At 37.5% G+C, this 13,521-nt stretch overlaps 2 protein-coding genes across 13 annotated transcripts in view; one reads left to right on the plus strand and one right to left on the minus strand.

Moving 5' to 3' along the window:
* YARS2 (tyrosyl-tRNA synthetase 2) overlaps positions 1 to 13,521 on the plus strand; it is a 33,116-nt gene that overhangs the window by 11,362 nt on the left and 8,233 nt on the right. Inside the window, exon 6 of one of the 4 annotated variants that reach the window (XR_010120762.1) lies at positions 999 to 1,124. The exons of 2 other annotated variants lie outside the window; for them this stretch is intronic. The gene's annotated coding sequence lies outside the window, so the exon portion shown is untranslated. Of the gene's footprint in view, positions 1 to 998; positions 2,051 to 13,521 lie in introns of those variants that run through there. One more of the 4 variants, XR_008657916.2, reaches the window with a different exon arrangement.
* The window catches only part of DNM1L (dynamin 1 like), a 65,687-nt gene continuing 53,423 nt past the window's right edge, over positions 1,258 to 13,521 (minus strand). For 3 of the 9 annotated variants that reach the window (XM_055280167.2, XM_055280169.2, XM_063639212.1), the window contains 8 exons: positions 12,992 to 13,084; positions 9,665 to 9,721; positions 8,889 to 8,966; positions 8,532 to 8,564; positions 6,608 to 6,784; positions 6,342 to 6,451; positions 4,157 to 4,316; positions 3,176 to 3,437 (listed from right to left, as the gene is read on the minus strand). In XM_055280167.2, coding sequence (XP_055136142.1) covers positions 3,381 to 3,437; positions 4,157 to 4,316; positions 6,342 to 6,451; positions 6,608 to 6,784; positions 8,532 to 8,564; positions 8,889 to 8,966; positions 9,665 to 9,721; positions 12,992 to 13,084 — 765 coding nt within the window. In that variant the 3' untranslated portion in view covers positions 3,176 to 3,380. Of the gene's footprint in view, positions 3,438 to 4,156; positions 4,317 to 6,341; positions 6,452 to 6,607; positions 6,785 to 8,531; positions 8,565 to 8,888; positions 8,967 to 9,664; positions 9,722 to 12,991; positions 13,085 to 13,521 lie in introns of all 9 variants that reach the window. The other 6 variants (XM_055280170.2, XM_055280174.2, XM_055280172.2 and 3 more) reach the window with 4 other exon arrangements.

Raw genomic sequence — 13,521 nt, forward strand, 5'->3', positions numbered from 1 at the left:
AGTTTGAGACCAGCCTGGCCAACAGGGCGAAACCCCATCTCTACTGAAAATATAAAAATTAGCCAGGTGTGGTTGCAGGCACCTGTAACCCCAGCTACTCGAGAGGCTGAGCTGTGAGAATCACTTGAACCCAGGAGATGGAGGTTGCAGTGAGCTGAGATCACACCACTGCACTCCAGCCTGGGAGACAGCTTGAGTAGTGAGTGACGCTCTGTCTCAAAAAAAAAAAAAAAAAAAAAAAAAAAAAAAAAAAAAAAAAAAAAAAAAGGAATTGTAGCTGCTTTTCTATCAGGTATGCAGCACCAATCTCACTAATGTTATATAGTTGTTTATAAAATCAGCAGGGCTTCTAGTGTCCACATTAGAAATGGGAAAACTAGTATTAGAAACTTTGAATGGAAATTTGATTTTTTTGTAGTTCAGGGAGCAAATGTAGTTCTTAAAAAGGAGAAAAAGTTAGATGAGGCCATGGTTGCTTTGAGAAATTACAGTAAGAAGTAGTTTCTTTACAAAGAATAGTACAAAAATCAGTACGTGACTTTTCAGAAAGTTTCTAATTCAGTTTTCTAGTTCCTTGCCTGTGTTCCAGTATAATTCTGTTCACATTAAGCCTTGTTGTCAGTGGATTCCTAAGGTAGCAATGTTTTAAATGTTTTGTAAATTTAGAAACTTAAATTGGTTTTAAGTTTCAACTTTTCCCCCCAAGCAGATTGCAACTTGAGGTAAATTAAAAAGTAACCCCCCAAAAATAAAGCCAATTATACCAAATATGCAATCATATGAGAATATCAAAAAGTATCCAGGTAAGGAAAATTTTCAGGTCAAACTTAAAGGATTTGGAATCAAGACTGAGTTCAGCTCTGCAAACATGAGGCAAATTAATTCTCCAGAACTATTTCCATATCTGAAAAATCAAGGCAATGGCATCCCTGTTGCCTTGAGGATCAAGTGAATCACATATGAAATGATTAATCAGATTTCTTTTGAAAACCTTACAGGCAGCAGAGCATGGCTTTAGTGTTCAAATTCTAGCGATTTACTACCTGGATTACTTGGAGCAAGTCACTGTCTTCATACGCAAAAAATGGAGATGTTATAATACCTTGGTGAACTGTCAGAATCTGGTAGGAAAAAAGTCATAAAATTTTTGGTACTCTATACGGTTATGTTCCAAAATAGATTTAGGTATTAAAAAGCTCCTTTTGTCTCCCTTTCTCTGGGAGAAAAATTAAGAATTCATTTTTTGACAAACTTTAATGTCATTTCATACCAGCAATTTTATTTACACAGCAAGAACATACAGGTATCATCAGAGATCATCTCTACATTTCAGATCTTGACTCAGTTTAAGGGCCAACAAAGGAAGGCTTTTCTCTTTCCATTAAGTTTCTGGCCTCTGTTTTTTGTTGTACAAAGTGTGTAGTACTAGCAAGTGCATTACCATAGCATGTCTTTAATTTTCAATTTGAAATCTGATGTGCTGGAGAAAAGTGCATCGTAAGTTTTTGTTTTTGTTTTTTTTTCCCCTTACAAATTCAAAGGACTAGAATAATGGTAGTCATCTGGAAAGAGTAAATCATGATGGCTATAATTTTGAAACTGATGCTTAATGATGGCAGTGATTTTTAAGTGTGGCAACAAACGTTTTGGGAGCATGTATCCTCTGTCAAGATGGTACTAGTAACAGATTCAAAGTAGTACCATATCGTATCAGACTGATGTGGGGGTTTTCATGTTTGAAATCAGTTGGTGAGCCTGTTGTTCCTCAGTAAATTGATGCCGTAAGCTAAAGTTAACATATTCATATTTTCCCTGCCAATAGTCCTTCACAAATACCTGGTCGTAAACTGAAAAAAAATTAATATCTGCAATATAAATGTGTTGTCTATTAGGGACAGGGCTAGATGTCTTAAGGATTTCTAAGTACATCTTAAAATTTATAATGTAGTAGTTCATACCAAGAATCATCTGGGGAATTTTAACAAAATATGTACATGTTCTAAACCTCATCACTACCCCATAAATGCAGCTTAAGTCTGTTAAGTCTGAAGGAGTATGTGTATCTGGGTGTTTTTTTATTTATTTATTTTTTTGAGACGGAGTTTCACTCTTGTTGCCAAGGCTGGAGTGCAATGGAATGATCTTAGCTCACCACAACCTCCACCTCCCGGGTTCAAGCGATTCTCCTGCCTCACCCTCCCTAGTAGCTGGGATTACAGGCATGCACCACCACGCCCGGCCAATTTTGTATTTTTAGTAGAGACGGGGTTTCTCCATGTTAGTCAAGCTGGTCTCCAACTCCCAACCGCAGGTGATCCACCTGCCTCGGCCTCCCAAAGTGCTGGGATTACAGGCGTGTGCCACCACGCCTGGCCTTGGGTGTTTTTCTTTCAGCTCCTCCAGTACTTTCATACTATTCTAATATATTTTGTTGGTATGAAGCTATGAAACGAAAGTAGCTATTACCAATGCATACATACAGTACATTGGTTTTAAGTTCCACCTCAAAGTGAATCTTAGAGCTTGGTGTAAGTGCTCCACTTTAGAGATGTACCTTAATTACTACTGTATTTGCAAATTAAGGGAAATTTAAGTCATTTGATTTTCTGAAACCTAAAAGGAACTGGCCATCATTACCAAGTCTTTCTAGATAATCAAGGGTAGATGGCTGTTTTTAATGCAGGAATTAATGTAGGCATTCTTGCTTTCAGGTTTAAGTATGAATCAAAGCATATTTTAATTTTCTAGCACAAATGGACCCAGAATTGGATGGGCTATGTAACTACACAGTATGCACACCACAGCCATGTCGGTGTCACAGATCCTTTTGTGCATTCAGCTTTCTTAAAAACACATCAAAGGCTGCAAAGAAGCTCAGAAAAACTAAATTGAAGGACAGGTGGAATGCAATGACTCTATGTGAGGAACTTGCCAACTCACATCTTTCAAAGCCAGATCAGCTGATATAGTACATGCATTATAGTCATATGAAATGTTGTCTTGGTGCTTTCTTCTTGGAGGACTATGGCAGCAGCTTTAAGACTAACAGAGATTATTACACAGGTCATCTTATCCACAGGCAAACTGCTGTGCACAACTAGAACATTAACAGTTCTTTTTAAGTTCAGATGAAACTGTCACAAGACAGACTTGATGTATTTTATATATACTGGGAAACTTTAGAAACAGCCATTTATTATTTGGATTAAATGTGTGATTTGTTCTGCAATACGGAATACACTTTTCAGTTTATAGCCAGTCTCCACATGAGCAGATTCATACCATTGCAATACACAGGAGTTCATAAATAAGATTCTACTCAGGTAGGCAGTAACTAGGAAGTTTTGAGTCAACAAAGTCTCAGTATTACATAGTTCTCTTCACCAAAGATGAGTCTCTCGGATTTCAGCAATAATTTGACTGGCTCCTTGTAATGCCTGCATTAAAGGAAAAATTTTAAATGCTTATTATAAAGTTATGAAATTAATCTGAATTATGCAAGGTAATTTTTCCAATGTATATGTGGTAGGTTTATAACTAACTAACCAGTTTATACTAACCAATATCTTCTCTGGAATTAGAATCTAATCAAGTACCAGCCGGGCGCAGTGGCTCACGCCTGTAATCCCAGCACTTTGGGCAGCACTTTGCCCACTGAGGCGGGCAGATCATGAGGTCAGGAGATAGAGACCATCCTGGCTAACACGGTGAAACCCCGCTGTAATCCCAGCACTTTGGGAGGCTGAGGCGGGCAGATCATGAGGTCAGGAGATAGAGACCATCCTGGCTAACACGGTGAAACCCCGTCTCTACTAAAAATACAAAAAATTAGCCGGGTGTGGTGGCGGCGCCTATAGTCCCAGCTACTCGGGAGGCTGAGGCAGGAGAATGGCGTGAACCTGGGAGGCGGAGCTTGCAGTGAGCCGAGATTGCGCCACTGCACTCCAGCCTAAGCGACAGAGCCAGACTCCCACTCAAAAAAAAAGAAAAAAAAGAAAAGATTCTTATCAAGTACCAACAGGAAACAAGCCTAGCTAGAATATAAAGACTATATATATCCAAGAATCAAACTGCATTTAAAACTATTTCTATGTTTCTATTTCTATGTTTCTATCTACTACCCAAGTATAAAAATTCAAAAGAAGGTCCACAGTACCTTTAGCATATCAGCTGCTTCTTTCCTGCGCTGTGCCATGTCCTCAGATTCTGTCAGAAGATCATCCAATAAGGATGATTTATACAGCTGGCCTACTAGCTCACTCTGAAGAGTGTCTTTCACATGATTAACCAAAAAATGCATTACTGCCTTTGGCACACTGCAAAACAAAACCAAATTATGGAATTTTAGCCAAAATTCTACTTTTAACAATTGGGGCTTAGATGCTTAACCTCATGAAATAAAGTAAGAACACTACTACTTTGGATATTTCATTAATGGCATAATCGCCCTTTAGATTTTTGCTTAACTGTAATTAAACATGAAGAAAAGCAGTTCTCGGCCGGTGCAGTGGCTCGTGCCTGTAATACCAGCACTTTGGGAGACTGAGGCGGGTGGATTGCTTGAGGCCAGGAGTTTGACAGCAGCCTGGCCAACATGGTGAAACCCCGTCTGCACTAAAAATAATAAAAAATTAGCTGAGTGTGGTGGCACACACCTGTGATCCCAGCTACTCGAGAGGCTGAGATACGAGAATCACTTGAACCCAGGAGGTGGAGATTGCAGTGAGCCAAGAACGTGCCACTGCACTCCAGCCTGGGCAACAGAGTGAGACTTTTTGTCTCAAAAAAAAAAAAAAAAAAAAAAAGGAACAGTTCTCGATACTTTACCTTCTTTTCATCATCCTTATTTCAATACTCTTCAAAAAGCATTTATTCATAATAGTCAACAAGTGAGAAAAACCCAAACATCAGCTGAGGGTTAAACACAGTATATCTATACAATCTAGTATTATTCACACATAAAAAGATACGTCACTTAATGACAGGGATATGCTCTGAGAAATGCATTATTAGGTGATTTCATTACATGAACATCACAGAGTGTACTTACACAAACGTAGATGGTATAGCCTACGACACGCCTAAGCTATATGGGATAGCGTATTGCTCCTAGGCTACAAACATGTACAGCATGTTACTGTACTGAATAGGGAACTGTAACACAATGGTAAGTATTTGTGTATCTAAACATAGGAAATGTACAGCAAAAATATGGTATTATAATCTAATGGGAACACATTCAAATATGTGGTCTGCTGGTTCATACTACAGTATGGATGAGGCTTAAAAACATTAAGTGAGCCGGGTGCAGTCGCTCACGCCTGTAATCCCAGCACTTTGGGGGGCCAAGACAGGTGGATCACCTGACGTCAGGAGTTCGAGACCAGCCTGGCCAACATGGTGAAACCCGTCTCTACTAAAAATACAAAAATTAGCCAGGCACGGTGGTGCACACCTGTTATCCCAGCTACTCAGGAGGCTGAGGCAGGAGAATCGCTTGAACCCAGAAGGCGGAGGTTGAAGTGGACCAAGACTGCACCACTGCACCCCAGCCTGGGTGACAAAGCGAGACTCCATCTCAAAACAAAAACACTCTCTGCAGAGGATGGGGGCAATGAAGGAGACAAATGGAATTTTTTTCTTCAGGCCCACAGTGTAAAACACTAGGAACTATTATTTCTACTACAAGTTACAGGTTTTAAAAGTCTACAAGCAAAAAAGATAAATGGTTCTACAGACAAAAGTCATTTATTTCAATATGAAGTATTAGACTGTTTATTACTCTGTGCAGTAAAATTCATCTTAGCTGCTGACAGATTGCCAAAAACTGGATACAGAATATTTTCTAATAGATACTTCACACAACTAAATGTATATTCTCCCTATTACTGCATGAAATGACATACCAGGCAGCACGAAGGAGAAGATGCAGTAGGGACTAGATACATGAAAAAACATTCTGAACGAGAAAAAATACACATTTCCTAGTAAAAGACATTCGTTTTGATACTTTGGAAAACCAAGTTAAATTAAAAAGGCAAGTCAGTGTTACTAGCCAAAATAATTAATGAAACTACTAAATTAAAATTTAGGAAAAAAATTTTCTTAAATGACTCAAAATGTGGCAGCCAGAAAGAACAAAAGAATCTCTCATTTTTAAGAGCTTTTTCTAGCTGATACATGAGGTCCTAGTCATTCTATGTTAACAAACTGGGTCTTGCTACAAGTTACCCAAGGACTATCAGAGAATCCACTTGATGATTTAGAATAAAAACCTAAAATTTTAAAAATGAATCATCCAGAAGTATTAAAGCCTGTGATTTATATTAAGTAATACTAACCTGTCTTGAATATTCTTTCTGACAATGAGAAAATAGGACTTAATGAGTCGTTCAATAACCTCACAGTCTCGCTGCTCCCGAGCAGACAGTTTTCGTGCAACAGGAACTGGCTAAACAGGGATGAGGGGAAAATATATTACTTTCGTGACACTGAAATGGCAGCATTTAACATCTGAAAGTTATGTAAGTTTTTGAGACTTTTAGTTCTTTCTGTCTAATCGTTTTCCTACTAACTTGGTCACCTAAACCAAATTGTCGTGGCTTACCACATCCAGCAGATTCACGGCATGACCTTTTTGTGGACTGGCTGGCATAATTGGAATGGGTTTTGATTTTTCTTCTGCTAGTAACTCTTCAGCTTTTGAAGTTTTCAGCATTCCTCTCCAGTTGCCTGTTGTTGGTTCTTGAACACCATCTCCAACCCCACCACCTCCAGATGCAACCTGAAAAAACATGTTCCAAAACCTATACCAACCACATCGTATCTGACCTTAACTAAAACAAAGTTCATTTTATTTGACAGTAGTCAATATACATCCAGTACCCATCTGAAGTTTATTCAGACAGATAATGAGGTCAGAAGGAGACACTAGGTAGCATGTACAACTGGAACCCTGACCTATCCAAATAAGAGGTTCTGCTCTAAGTTGTTTGCAAGGCATCAACCAATTTATGTTCTATTTAATTCCTTTTTTCTTTATCACTTGCTAACTTTTCAAAATCATTTCTCTTCTCCCACCCTTCAAAAACTAAATTGTAGAAAAAGTATATGCTGCCCTTAAAAACAAAGCTACTCGTTAAAAGCACAAAGAACTGCCATTCAGTTTAATTTCTTAAGTAATCATAAACACTGTTAAACTCTAAAGAGTTTATATATTTCTCAAGTCAATTTACATTCCTAATAGTCAAGAAAAATGCCATAAGGTATAAGTAAGAACTCTTTTAACAAAAAGCAAGACTACTTTTGCTATTCTTAGGCTGACAGTCACTATGAGTTGTTTCCAGTGTGGAATGTGACAGACACAACAGAAATCCCCTCAACCTCTGTACTCTTAAGGATTTGCTGAAAGAAATCTAGTGCTACCATTAATCACAAGTGCTTTTGACCTTGTTTTCTAGAAAATGTATTAGTCTTGACTTCTAAAAGTCAAAAATGACTTTATAATGGAAAAACATAATTCATCAACATTTAAGAGGGTTTTTTTTTAGGTATTCTTTAAGATCTTACAATCTAAAAATGGATTATATAAATTTAATAGAGGATCATGGCAGTTAGAAAAATGGGAGTTTGGGGTATCATTCTGAATCAAAATATTTGCTAAAATCTGTCTTCAGTATGTCAGTTAAGGTGAACTACATTTAAATATAAGTAGTATATTTATGTTACACATTAACCTAAAAATGAGTAATTAGATTTTTAAATGTTTGTTGATATATCAATGACATACCAAATGAAATCATAAGGAGAGTGAGCACATTCACTGCGATGTCATGAATGAAATAAAACTTGTGCAGTGATTTAGATATTGCTTAATATCTGAGCACAGTGGGCTGAGAGAAGATAAGACATTTATAAACCTTTATTTGAAGTTCAGAACTTTAAATCTGGATAATTAAGGAAAGGAGCTAAATGGCAGAAAATCTTGAAATAGCAATGAGTCTGAATAATTTATAGATTATTTAATTTTCCTCTAAAATGGTTATCAAGAATTGAAAACAGTCTCAAACTCTCACAGTCCCCCTGTTTGTTTTTTTAATTTGCTTACGCTTCTGAAGCATATGTGAAGCTATATATAGGGTAACAAGTGCAAACTAACTGGAAGCATAAGAAAGAAGCATTAGATTAGGGGATTATCTATGAGTACTGAACAGATCTCAAGATCTTTAAAGAGGAAAGGAAATGTCCAAAAATACAATTCCATCTCTGAAATCTCTGAATTTCCTACCAAAATATGAAATTTAAAACTATTCTTGAAGGTAACAGAAAACAGTGAGAAAGCCTATTATTGTTACTAATTAAAAGAACGTTTAATGCCATCTTCCACAGGTTAGATAAAAGGAACATGAAGAACATAACACAGACGAGAGGTAGATACCGCCACACAAAACAGTTTCTTTAATGGTGTTATAGACAGTGTCTCAGTGAGAACCAAAGGTACCAACATTTCCACTCTGAAGCAAGAGACTCACATTTTTAGTTTCTCTTCTGCTGTCCTGAATTAACTGTTAAAAGATATGTTAAAACATGCAATTTAACAAGCAAAATTTAAATACCAATGGGTTGAAATTCAAAAAGTGCAGGATAATTTCCTCTTTAAATTACTTTTTTTTCTGTGTGCATCTTCTATATTGCAAGCAAAAGCATGTCAACAATATAAACTATGCATTGCATTGTTATATAATTTAAAAATATACATTAGACTAAAGTGATCTGACCTTAGCACAGTATCGCATATTAATATTCTTCTATTCAGTGTATTGTTTCCAGAAGATTATGTTGTACCAGAGAACTAGGCATGCAGGCTTAGATTGAGAATCAGAACAGACCTTGCCATCAGCCTCAGCAGAAGCAGCGGGGGAGGGCTCCTGGGAGGCAGGTGCCAAAGCACTTGGAACCTTAGAAGACTAAAGGCAAAGAATCCAGGGGGGAAAAAAAATCAAGGATGCAAAAATGCATTCAGGAACATTCTATAAATGTGAATTTTTCCCTTCTGTAACAAAACCATAAAATCACATGAAAAATTAAAATAATCATGGGAGACACAATTGTTTATTCTGCCTTATTTCCTTCATCATCGTCACCTTTGTTAAAAGTTTCCTTCAGATGAATACATAAGAAAAATCCAAATCCAAAAGCTTCATTTTTATTTTTGGTATTTGATAAGATTGTCTTCTGGCAAAGAATTCCAGGTAAAAGATGTTTATACCCACTTTAGGATTACAACTATTATAAGTATTACTAGTAATTAAAACCTCTGTTCTGTGCATACTGGTTTTTCCAAGAAACTCTCTTATTATAATAAAATATTTAGTCATTTCAGCTATTTACAAAGTTGAAAAAGTCACTGACTTTTTTTAAAAAGCTTGATGCTTAAATAAATGCTTAAACCTACTTTTAAGCATTTATGTCAGTGAATTCAAAATACTATTATCTTTAAATCACTCAAAACCCATTTTAAACTTGTATGCCTTTACTCAGTTAGTTCCAGTGGAGTGTGAAAGGGAGGAAAAGAAGAAAAAATTACTCCTAGAACTGAATAATATTCTGAGCTCATCAGTCTGTCTTTAGGTATTGGGAATATGCATTAAAAGCATTTTTTTACCTTGTCTCGTGATACAGCTGAAGGTAATTCTCTGGCTAGCCTGTTTCTCCTTTGTTCCTAAGAAACACAAGCAAAACAAAAGTGATTATCCAAGTACTGAGATATATGCCCACTAAAAAATGCTCATGTTAACTGAAAAGTGTGGAGCAACTTACAGATACATCCTCTCACTGTTGGGACTCATGCCATAATTATCATATTTTAAAATAAATAAGAAATCATTTAACCCAAAGCTTCTCAATCTTTTTTTTTTTCTGCCCACACACCTGAAGGATACAATACAGTGTCAGTAACAGTGGCTCCCTGTACTGGGGATTCTCAAATGAGGGGCAACAGACTGCCATCTTCTCCCCCTTTCCCACTAAGAAACAGTGATGTCAACTGTCCTCACATAAATGTGGAACGTAAGCCTTCAACATAGCATGTGGAATTTGAAGTCCGGAGATCACAGAAAACTCCGCAAAGCCTTTAAAAGTCACACTAACCTGAACTCCTTTGTGTTAAATTCAAACAACTCCCCTCATAAAACCGTACCTTGAAGAAGTATCTATGGTTGAGGTTATCCTATAAAAATGTTCCGTTTCTTCCTCCAGGAAATAGTGTTGACAACTGATAGTCCTTTCTGTAACCTGGCTAATTTAACAGACTGATCAATTGCCCACTGTTCTAATTTGCTAATATTATCAAAGTAACTTGTACAAAGCTAAAGAAACTGTTAAATTCAAATTAGAATGTCCCGAGCATCTGCTATATCCAAGCACCAAGATAGGTAAAAGATTATGAAAATATTGGCCGGACACAGTGCCTCATGCTTGTAATCCCAGCACTTTGGGAGGCCAAGGTGGGCAGATCACTTGAGGTCAGTTCAAGACCAGCCTGGCCAAAATGGTGAAACCGTCTCTACTAAAAATATAAAAATTAGCCGGGCATGGTGGCGCACACCTGTAATCCCAGCTACTCAGGAGGCTGTGGCAGGAGAACTGCTTGAACCCAGGAGGCGGAGGTTGCAGTGAGCAGAGCTCATGCCACTGCACTCCAGCCTGGGCGGCAGTGAGACTCTGTCTTAAAAAAAAAAAAAAAAATATGAAGATATAGAAATCTGTAGATGTTAATTAATGATGGATCTCTCACAGGCAGCATCGGATACAGTAGAAACTATTTAGGTTAAAGTCAAAATTGCTCCTAAGTACAAAGTATTTCATGAACACAGTCCAACTTGCAAAAAAATGTAAGTTAAAGCCTCACAATGATTTTGGGTTTTTTTTTGTTGTTGAGACGGAGTCTCGCTCTGTTACCCAGGCTGGAGTGCAGTGGTGTGATCTTGGCTCACTGCAACCTCCGCCTCCTGGGTTCAATGGATTCTCCCCGCCTCAGCCTCCCTACTAGCTGGGATGACAGGCATCCACCACCCCCGGCTAATTTTTCTATTTTTAGTAGAGACAGTTTCGCCACGTTGGCCAGGATAGTCTTGAACTCCTGACCTCAGGTGATCAGCCTGCCTCAGCCTACCAAAGTGCTGGGATTACTGGCGTGAGCCACCGCACCCAGCCCACAATGTTTCATGTGTAATTTTTTTTGACAGGAATTTGATCCAATTTTATTTTTTCATGGGAGGGTATTCAGTAATAAAAAATAATAAAAGTATAGATATTAACAATCTTCAAAATAAAAAATTAGCATGATAAAATGTACGTTTTAAACAGAGATACAAAGCAAAAGGCACGGTATCTAGAATTCTCACCCTAGTCTGTTACTAACCAGTTATGATCTGAGCTGCTCCCGGATCCCAGCAGACCCGGAGAACCTGCTTTGCTAACTAGACAGCTTACCAACTGTTTTGAAGCCCTAGTGTCCTAATCTGTTAATGACATGATCTGCCCTCAGGGTATGGTAAAGATTAAATGAAAATATCCACATAAAGTTCTCTGGCACAGTCATTAAAACCAGAAACCTATTCATTTGTAGAAAAATACTAATCTGAAATCAGATCACATATGACCTTGTCAGTGTAACAAAACTACCACAAACACAAGTTTTTCATGATGTTAGTTTCAGTGTAAAAAGAACTAAATCCTTTAAGTGTCTACATGCTAATTTTTAACATAACCGTTATCTAGCCTACTTTCTGTTTCTGAAGTGCCTACTCATGTATGCATTTTGGAATTTTTTCTGTTAACAGGAATCACCCCAGCTATGTAACCAAAAATTAGTTCCCTATACCTGTGTTAAGAAGGTGCTTGTTTCCTATAATAGTGCCCCGCAAAATAAGCACCAAAGGAATAACTGCTATCTGTAAGCCTCAAGCTCCCCAGTGTTTTTTTTTTTTTTAAGACGGAGTTTCGCCCTTGTTGCCCAGGCTGGAGTGCAATGGCGCGATCTCAGCTCACTGCAACCTCCACCTCCTGGGTTCAAGTGATTCTCCTGCCTCAGCCTCCCTAGTAGCTCAGATTACAGGCACTTGCCACCACGCCTGGCTAATGTTTTGTATTTTTAGTAGAGACGGGGTTTCACCATGTTGGCCAGGCTGGTCTCGAACTCCTGACATCAGGTGATCCACTTGCCTTCGCCTCCCAAAGTGCTGGGATTACAGGCGTGAGCCGCCACGCCTGGCCACCCCATCTGTTTTAACCAGAGTTGAAGTCAATAACACAGGATCCCTTCCAGCTTCTGAACTGCATGTTTACAATTTTCTCACCATGCATATGCAGAAGAGGAAATTTGGTATAGCAGGGGACTCTGAGGTCTTACTGAATTAGGGAGTAGCAGAAAAATGTACTATTTTTGGAGAAAAGTGGCAGAGGAAAAAAATGGCTTCTGGATAAATTGCTCTGTCCACCAGCCTTGGCTCCATCTGAGATCTTACTCAATTTGCTACATTAAAATCAAAAGAAAAGGAAAGAAAAGATCCATGAAATGCAGCCACCCCAGTAGTGGTGAAAAAAGCACTCTGCTTTTCCAAATTTATGCTAAGTTGGTTAATTCTTGAGTGTTTCCTTCACAGCATTCAGAGCCAAATGAAAACAATTTTAAATACTTTGTTGTACACGCTTCCCCTGTATATGTTACCAAAATAGAGCCAGTCACACCAAATCAGTGAATTCTCAGATTCTTTCTGAATTTCAGTTTCATAAGCAGAAAGTAATGCCTGCAGGTGGTTTTGAGAATTAAGAAAACAATGTAATCCCCTCAGCATTATTTCCTGGCATGCGGCAGGTACTAATGGGGCACATGTCTATTTTATAGTTACTCCATGCTAAATAAATTTGATATAATTGAGTTACAACGGATTTTTCTATCTGTGAAAAAGCGTTTAAGAATTATATTTACCTCTATATTATTGTTCATTAGCCCACAAGCATCAGCAAAGTCTGGATGTTTTGTGTTGATATAAGCCAGTTCAATTGCCACTAAGTTATGGACCTAGAAAAAAAGTAAGTTAGGCTATATACAAAAATACATCAACCATATTTTACTTTGAGAAATTTATATATAAAACTTAAGAAACAGACAATACCGAAAAAGTACAGGAAACTTATGCCTAAATTACTTGATAATTATATTCCAACTGATAAATCTTATGCCAAACAATAATTTACTGTAGCTTTAAAATTATTTACATTTCAGCATCTAAAACTGCATTTCTAAGAGGGAAAAATAACATTAAAGTAACTACAGTATTTTACTGTTAGGGAAAAATAGTCATCTACCTGATGTAAATCTAAATTCCAACGCTTTATGCAACTTTGCTATTAAAACTTCAGATCATCCACTATTCCATGTCACTTTTTTAGTTCATTTTCAACAATAAGAAAATAAGTTCATAACCAGGCATAAGTTAAAGATGTTAACTTTATTTG

Source organism: Symphalangus syndactylus, chromosome 5 (genome assembly GCF_028878055.3).
Source record: "Symphalangus syndactylus isolate Jambi chromosome 5, NHGRI_mSymSyn1-v2.1_pri, whole genome shotgun sequence".
Classification (NCBI taxonomy): Eukaryota; Metazoa; Chordata; class Mammalia; order Primates; family Hylobatidae; genus Symphalangus; species Symphalangus syndactylus.